Raw genomic sequence first — 13,710 nt, forward strand, 5'->3', positions numbered from 1 at the left:
TTGATAGGCAGAAATACTGTGAAAGTTTAGCTTAATCTAATATGCCAATCTAAGCTAATGGCTGCTTACCCCTCTTCCATGGTAAGTGGTGGTTGTGGCCTGCTGTGGCACCTCCATTGCCCCTAGAGCCTCGCCACGTGGCCCCAACCATTGGGATTTCATCCCTGGCCACTGTGGAGCATTGTGGGCACTGTCAACCCCATTTGAACTAAGCCTATCCATGGTGGCCTGGGCTTTGCAGGCTCCACTCAGGTCCGCACCCCAAGCATATAATAGGGCTGACGGGGCTGTCGGCCCCACCCTGCCCACCCTTTAGCACTGCTGTTGTCTTTCTGTTTATCTTCTAACCCTTTACTTTCCAGTTTAGAGGGCTTTGCTATGTTTTTTTTTTTAAAAAAAAAACCCCACTGCAGTTCTTTGCTAGGAAGGAATTTTCCAATTGCAAGGTTTCACCTTCCCTGTAGCACTAGTCATGACTTTGGTGGTTTAGGCCTTGGGCAGTCTATCTGCTGACCTAGCATTTGGGTTGGCCCATTTGTGTAAACATGTGTTTTGGGATGGACCCTTCCACCCAGCCAGGCCCTGTCATCCCTCAGTTTACCGTCAGGGGGCTGAGAGGGATACATGCCCAATGCCTAGGCCAAGGTTTGCCTACATCTGAAAATCAATAAAGTTGTGGCCTTTTTAATCCAATTAACCAGTGGTCAGGGGTGATGGGAATTGTAGTGTCAAAACATCTGGAGGGCCGAGTTTGCCTATGCCTGATCTAGATATTTAGCAGTTAGTTAAATTGATATATCTACTGGATATATTCATAAAGGTATCAGTGTTAGTAATAATCATTTGTAGAAGATTCCCTAGAAAGTTTTGCAGCTTTTTAATCCTGACATGCAGCTTAGAGCACTTATTTCTAGTAACTCACAGGGTGGGTGTCTCTGATAATACTATGGTTTTCCCAGAGATTTTATGAAGTGTGGGCAAATATGCTTTCACAACATAAAATGAACTTGCAAATTTAAATAAAAAGCTGAATTTCCTTCTTTCCTTTCTCCTAAGAGGCTAGTTTGATGTCATCTGTTGCTATGGTAGCTACCTCATTGCAGAAAATATGATCTTTTTTCCAAATGTAATAAGTAAAAAAATTAATCCAATCAAATAAGTGAAATAAATGGCAGAATAATCTTTAAATATTTAAACCACAGATTGCCATGTGATGTTATTAAACCAGTGTAGCCTTATATAATAAATTGGACAAGATTCTTCCTCTTTATTTTAATTTTTAAAGTGCCAGAACAATAGTTAGACAAAATTCTGCTTGGCCAGGAATGATATACTGATTGAAGAAACATAACTGGTAAGATGTAGAGGTGATGTAACGCTTTATAGTAAACAACTAGCAGTATGTAGACTATTGGATGTTTATTCATCATGCAGAACATCCAATAATAAATAGTTACCTATATTATTCTTTTAAAAATGAGGTGAAGCAATATAATCATGCTGATAAGAGAATACTCTTTGCATGAAGAGGTTGATAAGACTATAGTATCTTTGAACATAAGACTTCATTTACAAAGTTTGCTTAAAATAATTGGTTGCAACAATTTGCACAGAATGGAACTCTCATGGACACTCCTATGCGCAGAACACAAGGAGACAATTTTTGCCTCTTTGTTCTCTGTAGGCCCCTATGTTTGGAGCTTGCTGGGTGCTGTAGGTGGTTGTGGGGATTGTCTGCTTCCACCAGTGGGAACATCCAGTTGGTAAAGCAGGAATCTCTGTGGATGCAACTCCCTTCTGCAAATGGAAGGAAAGCTTCCATTTAAGGAATGGTAGGTCTAGATCCAACTTTATGTTTCTTATTGATGTGGTAATCAAGCTTTGTGTCAAATATTTCCAGCTTCTTTTAAGAAACTAATCCACACTAATGGTGGGTAGTTCTTCTTCACTTAAGAAATTATTTTTTAAAAACAGTATTTCATTTCACAATTCAGCCCCACAAAATCAGGGGATGAAGACTTGGATTAGCTTCCTGAATCATGAAACTCCTGAATGTGATCAGGTTTGACCTCTGTTGAAACTCAAGATTACTGGAATTTCAAAATAGGGTGCAATGACAAATAATGTCTCTGTGCCTGTACACTTCTTAGTCATACTGGGAATGCAGATGAAAGAAACTGAGCTTGGAAACTGCATTGGAGGACATGAAAGGAAGTCATTTCTTAGGTACCTAAGGCTCAAGCCATGAAAGGCTTCAAAAGTAGAACTTCCTCTTTTAAACAATTCACCTTGAATCATACTTGGAAAAATACAGGAAGTCACTGCAGGGGAGCACAAGTGTAATGTGTTCCCAACACCCCACCCATGTAAGCAGATGGACTATCACATTTCGCATATGAAACTTTCGAACAATCCTAATATACAATTCATTACAACAGCCCAACAATTATATCACAGTCACAAATGGAGGTCATCAGACCACCATAAATTTTGTGCTTCAACCACTGACTGCCTTATTGAGAGAGGAAGCTGAAGCAAACCTCTTGCAATCCTAGAGTGAGCAACAGGAATGACAAATAATTATTGTTTTCTCAACCTACTATATCAATGTTTAGGAGCACCAATAGGCATAGCTACTCTGCACCAAAAAATGTGAAAACTCCTAATTATTTTTAAACTTTTGCTGGACAATTGAAATATGAGTGGAAATTAGGCTTTCACCACCTTTTTAAATTAAACAAACTCAGCCATTCATTGTCTTACTCTTATACTTAAATAAATAATACTTAAAAATATTGTTAAAATGGCAGAATTGGATATGTGTATTTAGCCATGTATATTATGATACACAATTTGACAGATTTAAGGCTAAGAAGACACAATGGAAGCATACCTTTTGTGGCCACTCTGACGCAGTCAATTTTTGTTTCCTATGCCAGATAAAGAAAGAAAAGGTCATTTGCTAGTTTACATCCACAGCAAGAATATAATACATTGCTTCTGCTTAAAATACTGCCAAGATCTAAAATCAGGACCAACTTTTACATGTTTGGTTTCAAGCTTAATAGCCTCCTACACTAGTCAATGTATTTCCCTGCTATGGACAACCAAAGGAAAATGCACTTGGGTATGTAACATCAATACTTCACTTAATATTAACCTAGAAGATGAATGAGATGTTATTAGACATGATATGTGTACTTTCCACACACCCCTCCTTTTACAACACATTGACCTTGGGATATTTTCTTTTCTTTACAGTCAGCTACACAGTTCCAAGCAACATGCTAGACAATGTAAGAAAGCAAACAAAAATCAATGGTGTTTCACATTTCTGCACTGTCAGTGCACTGTAAAAGAGGGGCCATTATGTTATTTGGCAGAAAACATTTCCCTGCTGTCAGGGGAGACAGCCAAAGCTTATCAAGAGTTGAAGGGCTCGGGGTAGGTCTGTCCTGAAATGGAAAACAATTCTAGAATGTAGAAGCTGGATTAAAAGCGACCTGCAAAGGCTGGACCTTTTATGCACTTTTCACTTTGGCTCCATCAACTTATTTCTTTTAAACTCTTTAAGAGAGAGAGAGAGAGAGAGAGAGAGAGAGAGAGAGAGAAGGCTTGTGTCTTAAGTCAGGGCAATCAAGACTGAAAATGGGCGCACAAGCCAATGCAAGCTAATATAATGCAGCAGAATAAGCCAAGTATAAAAGCGAAAATCATTTAATAGGAGCAGCATGATCGAAAAGAGGACAGAATGACAGTAATTTTGTAAGGAATGATTGCCTAGGCTCTTAACCATTGACAGAAATATGTGCTTCCTCCCACTGGCTCCATTTCCCTCCCAAGAATGACTGGCCTGGCCAATACAGAACTATGCAAAGAAAAACATTCAATTTCTTTTTTCCATTGTCTATTTGGCACCAAAATTAGACAACCTGTGGTCTATTCACACATGAATATTGCTTCAAACCAACGTCCTAAAACTTACCCCATTGGCTCTGCTGGCAGCTTGAAAATAAATACTATAGCTTTTATGAGGGAGAAGAGGAGTGTTCCAGAAGCCACTGTAGGTTTTGTTGTCACCAATTGTAAAAGTCTGAGAAGACTGAATACTGTTGGCCGGGAACTCGGCTGCAAAATAATACTGAGAGTTCAAAAGTGAAGCATTCTGGAAGTGGATTGGTACTGGATAGCATTTCAGGATTTCAGTTGTTTTCTTGGTTCTGCGAGGACGCTCTTCCTCAACCACTATTTGGTAGACACTAAAAAAATGAAAAATGAAAAGGAGGAGAGGGTGGAAGAGGAGAAAGAAAAGACAAAAAAATAATGCTGGGTTAATTTAGAGTATGCAAAATGTAATTTTGAATCACATAACCCAGTATTTACGATAAAATATGTTATGTTTGAAAGCAAGGAACAGAGTGAAATAAAGTTATCATTCAAGAACTGCATCTATAAAGTACATGTCTCTTCCTTTTTAAATACACAGAAGGAAATGGTATACACCATAAAGTTGTTAAAGCATTTCATAGATAAACTGGTTAGAAATATGTCCTTTGAGTACTCCCAGGTAAGAAATATAAGTTTCATTGGTAACAAAAGGTGCTACACATATTTTTGTGAACAGAGAGTAGGTACGAGGCTATAAATACTCTACTTTACGCCATTTGTCTTGCTTGAATGAAATGGTATGACGGTCAAATTCACAGGAAAATAATAAATAAGAGGAATACTGCAGTAGTGAGCTGGTCTAAGAGACTTACTTGTTAGTAACTGTTTCAAAATGTGCATGTTGTGAACTGCCAGGGAATTGTGCTCCCGTTCTTTATGGGGTCAAGTTTGCCCTACCCTTTCCTAGGGGAAAGAGACTTGGGATGACCATTGAGAGGGATCAGATTAGCCTGGTATTTAAGGCTGTTCCGCCTCCTCTATTCCCCCCCCATTTGCCTTTGCAGCACCCCCCCTCCCTTTTTAGTATGGGCTTTAGCTAGCTGCCTTTTATGGCACTGAATAATAATTTGGGTGGATCCATGACTGACACTTGGGACTCCCTATTTTCCCCTACTTCACAGTTTAACACAGTTTTTGTTGATTTGTATTATGAAGGTGTCAGGGAACTGACATCGGAGCTAGAGGCGGAGGGAAGGCTCTCAAATGATGCTGGAGAAGGGCCCAGCAGGGAGAGAGGCAGCTCCGCAGATGGGGAAGCAAATCAGCGCAACACCAGGGATATAGAGGGGCTGATGGGGGAATCGGCGAGAGGGCTCCAGGACTCTTCACCGGACACCAGCGGGGAGAGCACGGGTCCTCCGCTACCCACGCCCACCCTGCGCAGAAGACTTCCGCGCAGAGAGAGTAGGAGGAGACTGGGTGTCAAACAACTTTTATGTTGGAAAAGATTTAAGAAACGCCCACTGACGGATTCTGCCAGTGACTGAGGCAGCCACCATGAGAAGGGGCTGTGCAGTCAGAAAGTTTTAACAAGGCAAATTAGCCAAGAAAGGCACCAGTTTATGCACGAGTAACTCATACTCATTACAGAAGGTAAGTAAGGAAAAGATAATAATTTAATTCTCAGTCATCCTGAGGAATTATGGGAGTAAGGGTACTCGAGTCATCACCCATAGCATAAGGTCTGGTGGCATTGTGGGTGCCCTTAGGACAGTGGGTCTATGTTGCAAGTTGGACTTTAATTATAAATGTTCACGTAGCAAAGAGGGAGACATTTTCCTCAGTTCTTGGGCTGGGAACAAATATATAATCATTTATTCACCCTGTCCACCCATAATTATTTGTCTAATTCTTTCTTGGTGTTGCAGCAAAGTGGGATTTTTATGTTTAAGCTGTATATTTGGGTTTCAGTTATTTTTTCCTAAATTGATATTATGTTAAACTTTGGTTTTGTGATGGTTTGATGACTAGATAAAAATAAGCATACCTGATCTGATCAATTAATAACTAAGCTTATGATTGTTTATGGACCCTTTAATATTTTAATCAACATGGTCCTTTTTAAAAAGTTTGACTGCAACTTGTTAGTTATCTAGAAACACAGCATACTTTCTGGAAGCCAAAATAAACAGCTCAAGGTTATCAATTGGTAACATGAAAAGGAACTCCTGCACTGTAGCTTGTAAGCACTTTGTTCAACTGTTAACAATATACCAGATGTTAAATCTGGAATGAGAAAAAACAACTCTCGCATGTTCTGCTCACAGTGCATTTGAAGAACTGAAATCATGAACATTTCAGCAATAAATGAAAACCAATCTGCTTTCCTGCTGCAAATCGATTTCTGCAATCACGGGAGAGCACTGAAGATCTGAAATAGTGCTCACATTTGCTAAATGTTCACATATTTGTGCAGAGGTCTATTTTTATGCAGCCTAAAACTAAATACTTTGTTTCTAGATCCTTGATCATCTCAGTCAACCTCCTTTTCACACATTCCAGCTTGTCAATACTCTTCTTAAATTGTGGTGTCCAGAGTACTACTCCAGGTGTGGTATGACCAAGGCAGAATAGAACGGGACTATGACTTCCCTTTATTGGGACACTATACTTCTGTTGATCCACCTTGGAATAGCATTAGCTTTTTTTTTGCTGCTGCTTGTGGTCTACCAAGCCCCCCTAGTTGTCCAGTTGTCCCCCATCTTATATTTTTGGAGCTGGTTCTTCCTGGCCAAGGGTAGAACCTTATATTTGTCCCTATTGAAATTTATTTTGTTAGTTTGGGCCCAAACTAACAAAGGTTAGTTAAGGCCATACTGAATTCCGATTCTGTCTTCTGCAGCATTGGCTACCCATCCCAGTTTGGCGTTATCTGCGAATTCGATGATCACTCCTCAATTCAAGCCGTTTATAAAGATGTTAAACAACATAACTTCTTTGTTAGAAGTTAGGGTTATATATTATGCTGTATATGTATATGTTATACGTATATGTTATACTGTTAAGTACCTCTGGATACAAATGGGATCCGTTCCGGAGCCCCGTTCGCATCCTGAAGTGAACGCAACCTGCGTCTGCGCGTGCCGCAATTCACCGCTTCTGCGCATGACGTCATTTTGAGCGTCTGCGCATGCGGCAAAACCTGGAAGTAATGTGTTCTGTTACTTCTGGGTCACCGCGGAGTGCAACCTGAAAACGCTCAACCTGAAGCAACTTCAACCCGAGGTATGACTGTATCAGCATCGTGACAACGTAAGAGTTCACCAGTGTAAATGGGAGTATAGAATTGTCCTGTTAATCTCTGCCTATTACACATTTCCACATTTAGCCCAGGGTAAAATAGCTTTGCTCCGATATAGTTGCTATTTGTCTCCATTGCAAAATATAGGCAACTGTACTGACCTCCAACAAATTACTTGCTACTAACTGCTTTTGGATAAAATCCACAGTTGCCAATCTAGCAACCAAGAGAATAAAATCAAATGCACAATTCTTACTCCAACAAGCTCTAATAACAAGTCCAGTTATTTTATTAACCTGTCTGAAAGCTGATCTTAATTACACAGGTAAAATCCATTCATAATGCGTCTTTCAAATTATTGAAATACAATTGGCTTTCAGGGCGTTTTATCCTGAACAGCTCATACTAGTTATTCTACACACAATACCCCATATACACCTCATTCTAAATGCTTGAATTCTTCCTTTGACACATTAAAGAAAGAACCTAGTTGACTAGAGCAATTTCAAACCCCAAATATCTTTTAATCTTTACTCTAAAAGACAAATTAGATTTGTGAGCAACCAGACCTCAAACCTATTTTCTCTTTAATAATTTAAGCACCAAAAGGTCACAAAGCTCTTTTCTGTTCCCCTTTATCAAAGTCCAAGTGGTAATGAAAAATGGCTAAATCCTGTCTACTGCCCCATTTCCACACACGACTCTCTTCTTGATGTAAATTAACACGTTGTAAGTACCTGGGTCAACTATAACCTGACAGCATTTTATGAGTTATATGTTTTAAATGTGAATAAATGAGATCATCTTGCTAATGACATTTATAAGATCCTTTGAATTACAGTCATAATCTAAAACCCTTCTGTAAATCTCACTGCTGGAAATGCTTCCTGGTAATATATAATAATATAGCACCAGCCAGAAAGAAATCTTTAGGTTTAAGCTTGATAAAGCCCATCACCGATCCAGATCTCAATTTTCCTGCAGTGTGTTAACCATATCTTCCCATTGTCTAAAGTTACATTGTGCCTATTAGCCTAACCTTTTGCATTTTAACTAAAATGTGAAATAAAGCCCACACTAAGGTAGAATGTGCCCAAATAACAGATCAACGAAACAAATGCTTTTGCAAAATCACATTTGGTTTGCAACAAACACAGATCACCTGCCATGTCTCATGCAACATAAATAACGAAGTCTCGTTTGCATTTGTGCTGTCCTTAGGTCTCATTGCGTTCCTTTGCTTTTAAAAAAAATCTTCCTTCTAGCTCACAATTCTAATGAAGTAGGCTTTTATTTATAAAAGCTCTTGCCACAATAGACTGATCAGACATTTAAGGTACTATAGGATTCTTTGGGCACAATCCAGTGGGGCATTCTCCTGCGAAAGTCCAGGTGACCTTAATGAGAAGACTGCAACGTAAGGTCTTGCACTGCTATGACTTCAGTGAGGCTTGAGAAGGACAATTTCCTGATGGATTGTGCTGTTTATCTTTTTAGTGTCAACTTTTTTTTAGTTAAGTCCGGTAATGCAGCTTTCATCCCAACAGTCTCTTGATTCCCCCCGCCCCCCGGTAAGTATGGCAACCTTAAAAGCCAGAGAAAGGCTGCCTATGGCAAGTTTCTCTCTGTCTTCCCTTGTGAGACTTCTGCTTATTCAAGCCTGGCCTTGTTAATCCATTTTATCAACTCACTTGGACTAGAAGTAGCAATTTGTTGGTTTGGAAAAGATGGGGCAGAGTCTGTCTGTCTCACTTTTCTCCCTCTCCAGGTTTCTCTGGGAGTCATTATATGGGACCAGGAGCAGGCATAGCATCACAGCAGAACCACCTTCCAGGCAGCAATGGACAGTAATGGCGTGAATACCTGTTGCAACCAGGAGCATTGACAGGTAATAGGGTTGGGGGAGAGAAAACACTCCAATGCAGGATTCCAAGCACTGCTTTCCAACACATGTGGGGTTGGGAGTGGGAATTGGAACGGGACAAGGTGAAAAGTCCCCACAAACTCTAGATAATACCTCTTTTTACCAGAGAGGGCAGTGTGTGATTCTGTGCTCCTTTTGAATGCTCTGCAAATTGCGGCTCAATCTTGCTGAATACCAGGCAGGGCGATATGGCACCATGACTCAATCTAAAGACCACAAGTGGGGAACTAACTTCCCCTGATGAAAAAATAAAATCAGATGAAGAGGAAGGCAAACAAAGGATAGGGCGGAGTCAAAGGAGGACAGTGCATAGTCAATAATGTGGCAGAATAGAACATTTCTGAAGCAGGAAGAGGAGCAGAACATAACTGTTAAAAACATACATTGAAAGTGTATGTGGTTGTGGCTGAATACACACACTGTCAAAAACCTGTGTGGAGGGGGCCTGCGTTGTTTCGACTGCTGTTGTGACTTGAAGACATTTTGTCTTTGTGCATCCTGAAGCCATTTATTGGAATACTTACATTCCAAAAACTAGGTATTACATTTTAGTTGTAGAGAATTGGGAAGACTCCATAATAATCATTACCCGAGGGCTTCAAAACACAGATTTTTTTTTACTACAAGTTGCCAGCAATAAGTATATCTGCAAACTAGGATTTGCACTCTTCAAAAGCTTATATGCTGCAAGTACTATCCGTTGCAGCTCTTTTTCTTAGCTGCATTGTAATATATTCAGCAGCAACTGGAATTAAGCTGATGCTCTTTATTCAAACTCTGGGCACTATAAATCTCTGAAACAGGGCAAGCAGAGACGAGGAGGCCAAAATATTTCCCCCTCTAGTTGACTACGGAAAGACCGACTCCACAAATAAAGCTAAGGAGAAATGCCCATGTAGCCTTTCAGGAGGAGGAAATAAAAGATGGCTTAATTTCAGCCTCTAGAGATAAATGCCCAATACAAACTCTCAAGTAGCTAGGATAAGATTTATTTTCAGAGTCCTAGTCCAGAGGGAGGGAGAGTGCAGGGATGGCATCTACTTTTTACATGCAACCCTTAAGCTTCTTTGTGACTGCCCAACTGTTTCACATGAATATTTTCAAAGATTTAAAAGTCACTATTTACAAAGGGGATTTTCTGCCAAAAAGAGATCCAAGCAAAGCCTTTCCTTAGCATTCCTATGCATACAGACAGGAAATCCCTATGGTTCTCCTATAAAGGAGAGTGGATCATCACTGGAAGGTGGAGGTATTTCCCCCCGCACGCTGCCAGAAGGGCGTTTCTATGAGAGGGAGACCAATTATTCACTTCTCCAGGGAGGGAAAATGCTTGTTTATTTATATGATATCTTGATTGCAGAAGAGCCTGGGGAGCTTCAAAAGCTGCATATATTTGCCACTGCACATCTCTTCTGAATGCTAGGTTTTAGCAAAATACAAGAAAAAATGATTTTCAGTGGCACAATCCAGTACCTACATTATAATGTCAAATAATGTGGCAATAATTCATTTGCCCAGCCTAGGAAAATATAACAGTTCTGCCTTTCAAAGCGTGCTGCAGCACCCTTCTGAACATATTATGGGCCAATGTCCTAGCATAGAAACCCTTGGCTTCCGTTAACTAGTCAAAATCTGCCAAGGCATGCTGCAATAGACCTGACAGTTGCGATTTGTGTCATGCTACTCAGGATTGCTGTGGAAATTATAAATATTAGTACTTTAAAACTTTTTGTCTATTTAAAGGGAAACAGAAACGGTAACATTTTCATTTCTGTATCAATCACTTATTCAGTGTAGGGTGAAAAAATGGAATTAGTTCCTCTTCTCTGACTTTTGAACCTGTCAGTTATGTCTGAACTGAGTTACAATGGGTTGATTATTAAGGAAATCAATTGTCACTAAATTTAGGCCAGTGGGTGAGATCCAATATATTGCAAGTGGGCATCTGCTCATACACTGGTGCTTCTCTTATCTCTCCTTTCTGCTGCAGCCCTCTAGGCATGTTCACATCCCAAATCTGCTTTGGAAGATTTGGGGGACCCCCTGGAGCAGATTTTGGGGACACATAGGGAGGGCTGGGAGGGGGCAGAAGAGAAACTGCATGTATGTTAAACAAGCAGATTTCCAATGCACATGCAAGCAGACACCACTGGATGATGCCCAATGAAATCAGTACTTTCCGCCTGTGTCAATATTCTTTAAAGTTTATATTCTAGATTATTTTACGTCATGAAAACTAGACTATAGACGAACAGAACCAACAAGCATTTTAGTTAAACAAATGCATTAAGTTCAAACCTGAATGTATGCGAAGCAGTAATTGTTTGCATTAAAATTTGTCATACTAGATAAGTGTTCACGGTTCATGTCACTTTGAAAAGCTTGGATACCCTATTACAGAAAAGTCACCTGACCTAACCAGACTTTGTTCATAAAAAGCAATAATGAGAAAACAGCATATATATTTTTGCAATGTGCCACATATGCTAGATTTCAGTGATGAATATTCAGTTTCTGTAACATTAATTTTTCTTGCTCTGGCTGTGATCTAGATAAGATCAGTCATAAATTGCTTTGGAATATTAGCTGGGTACCGTAAATGTGCTTTGTGTTCTCTCAACCATAAGTCATTACAAAAAGTGGCTTGGCATGAGCAAGTCACTAGTGCCTTAAAAAAACTCCTCCGTGTGGCACAATATCTTGCTGCTAGCCTATTTAGTGATAAAATCTGATATAATAAAATATTAATTACAGCTGAAAGGTTGGGTGAAAAGTATGAACTCAATTACAGCCCCATATTGCGCACAAAGGGCAGAGTGGGAAAAATCTGTTCATTATGGACGTAACAACTGGAACATTAGAATCAATCTGAAAGTTTCCTAAAAGGCCACCTGCTATTAATCTTTACATCAGCCACGGAATTCAAAGTTCTTTTCTGCACACCCCACCTTTTAACCAAAATAAATATATTCAGCATGGATAAAAATCAATAAATTTAAAACACAGGGATTTAATTAAGTTTCTCTTGAATAACTACTATGTTAATACTAAACAACATGGGTATTAGTATGTCAGCCCTACAGTTAAGCCTCTGAACTGAATCAGTGCCTCTACTAGATAGTTTGAGTTAAAGGCAGATTTTTCATATAAATGAAGAACCAATCTGATCATTTCTCCAATATGAATAAGTATAGCTACCAAACGCTGGAATTTCATTGTCACCTGATAAAATAATCTGTCCAATAACTATTAGTTCTTATTTCTGCCTTTCAGACATGGGCATTTAATTTCTGTTTGCTACTTTGTTTTTGTGAGAGTAGTGCTGAGTGAGGGCAGAGGAAAACAGCAAAGCAAGAAAGAAGAAGAAAGGACAAAATTGTCCACTGCAGAGTCCCCATGTTTCTGTATTTAACCTCAGATAGGTGTTGGCTGCAAGATGTGCCTATAAGAGAATATTTTTAAAGATCCCTATAGGCGAAAAATGGAAATGTGCAAAATGAATTCAGTGCAACAAGGAGCTGCAAGACCTGGCTGCAGAAATAAACTGTAAAACAGTATTTTATTTAATTGCAGATCAACATGCTTTAGTGGTCAGATAACACTGTTTAGGAAGTATCTGAAAAAAAATATGTGGTAACCAAAGTATAAACCTTTATTAAAACCAGTTGTTCAAATCAGCCTTTTCTTCTTGCTGCTTTAAATCATAATTCAAATTGCCTTGATTTAAATCAAAGTAGGAAATTGACCCCCTGTAGGTCAACTTTGACATGTGGGTATGGCTACACATGATGTGTAGTTTCCTTTGCCCATGATGGTTTGCAAGCACCAACACTCAGGTGATTGCCAGTGCCTGCAAACTCCTTTCAAGAGAGAGTTACTTATTTTTCTGATGTCAGGTGTGGGGTTGGTGGGCACGGCTTGGTCCAAGCAGTCGTGTGAGCCTAATTAGTCCCACAGATCAGAGGCTCCTGGCCCATGATTAAAATCAACCCACATTTAATACACTATATGTGAACTCCATTTTTCATTCAGTGCAATTATTAAAACCACAGCACAAGCATGTACCAAAATTATGAGGTCAGCTGACAATGCACTTTCCCAAATATCAGATATGTTTTGTTTAGGAGATGTGAAACTAGCAATGACTGGGTTCTTCAGCCATTCACAAAAATTATTGACCTCAGAAACTGTTGACCAGCAGTTCTTAAATACTTTCACTTCCAATTTCCCCTTCTTTCTACATTATATGGTATCTGAAGTTATTATTGCACTTTCAGTGCTTCCAATGCAACCTGAGAAGTGCAAACTTGCACATCAGCTCCATGGTGAGATGCATGTGTACAGGGGCAAATCTATGGCTATCTCAAGTGGTTTGGCAGTCCATAACTTCCTCCCCATGACAGCACTGGGCTGGGAGGAAAACTTATTATGCCAAAGTTTACTATGTCTTACTGTTTTATTGGTTGTTGGCATTGTGAATTATCTACTTCTGTGTTGTATTTTCTTTGTAACAATGAAGTGTGAGTAAGAATTAATTTAGAAATAAATAAATGTAAGCGTAAGCTAAGTGCATTCATGTGTGTCTGTCAGTGTGGGT

The 13,710-nt window shown here is 39.4% G+C and overlaps 1 protein-coding gene across 4 annotated transcripts in view; it reads right to left on the minus strand.

The window, feature by feature from the left end:
* PTPRM (protein tyrosine phosphatase receptor type M) overlaps positions 1 to 13,710 on the minus strand; it is a 415,073-nt gene that overhangs the window by 149,588 nt on the left and 251,775 nt on the right. For all 4 annotated transcript variants that reach the window (XM_082235318.1, XM_082235320.1, XM_082235319.1 and 1 more), the window contains exons 12-13: positions 3,986 to 4,259; positions 2,894 to 2,930 (exon numbers count right to left, since the gene is read on the minus strand). In XM_082235318.1, the coding sequence (XP_082091444.1) occupies positions 2,894 to 2,930; positions 3,986 to 4,259 (311 nt within the window). The remainder of the gene's footprint in view (positions 1 to 2,893; positions 2,931 to 3,985; positions 4,260 to 13,710) is intronic.

The sequence above is a fragment of the Podarcis vaucheri genome, assembly GCF_965113315.1.
Source record: "Podarcis vaucheri genome assembly, chromosome: 8".
Taxonomy (NCBI): Eukaryota; Metazoa; Chordata; class Lepidosauria; order Squamata; family Lacertidae; genus Podarcis; species Podarcis vaucheri.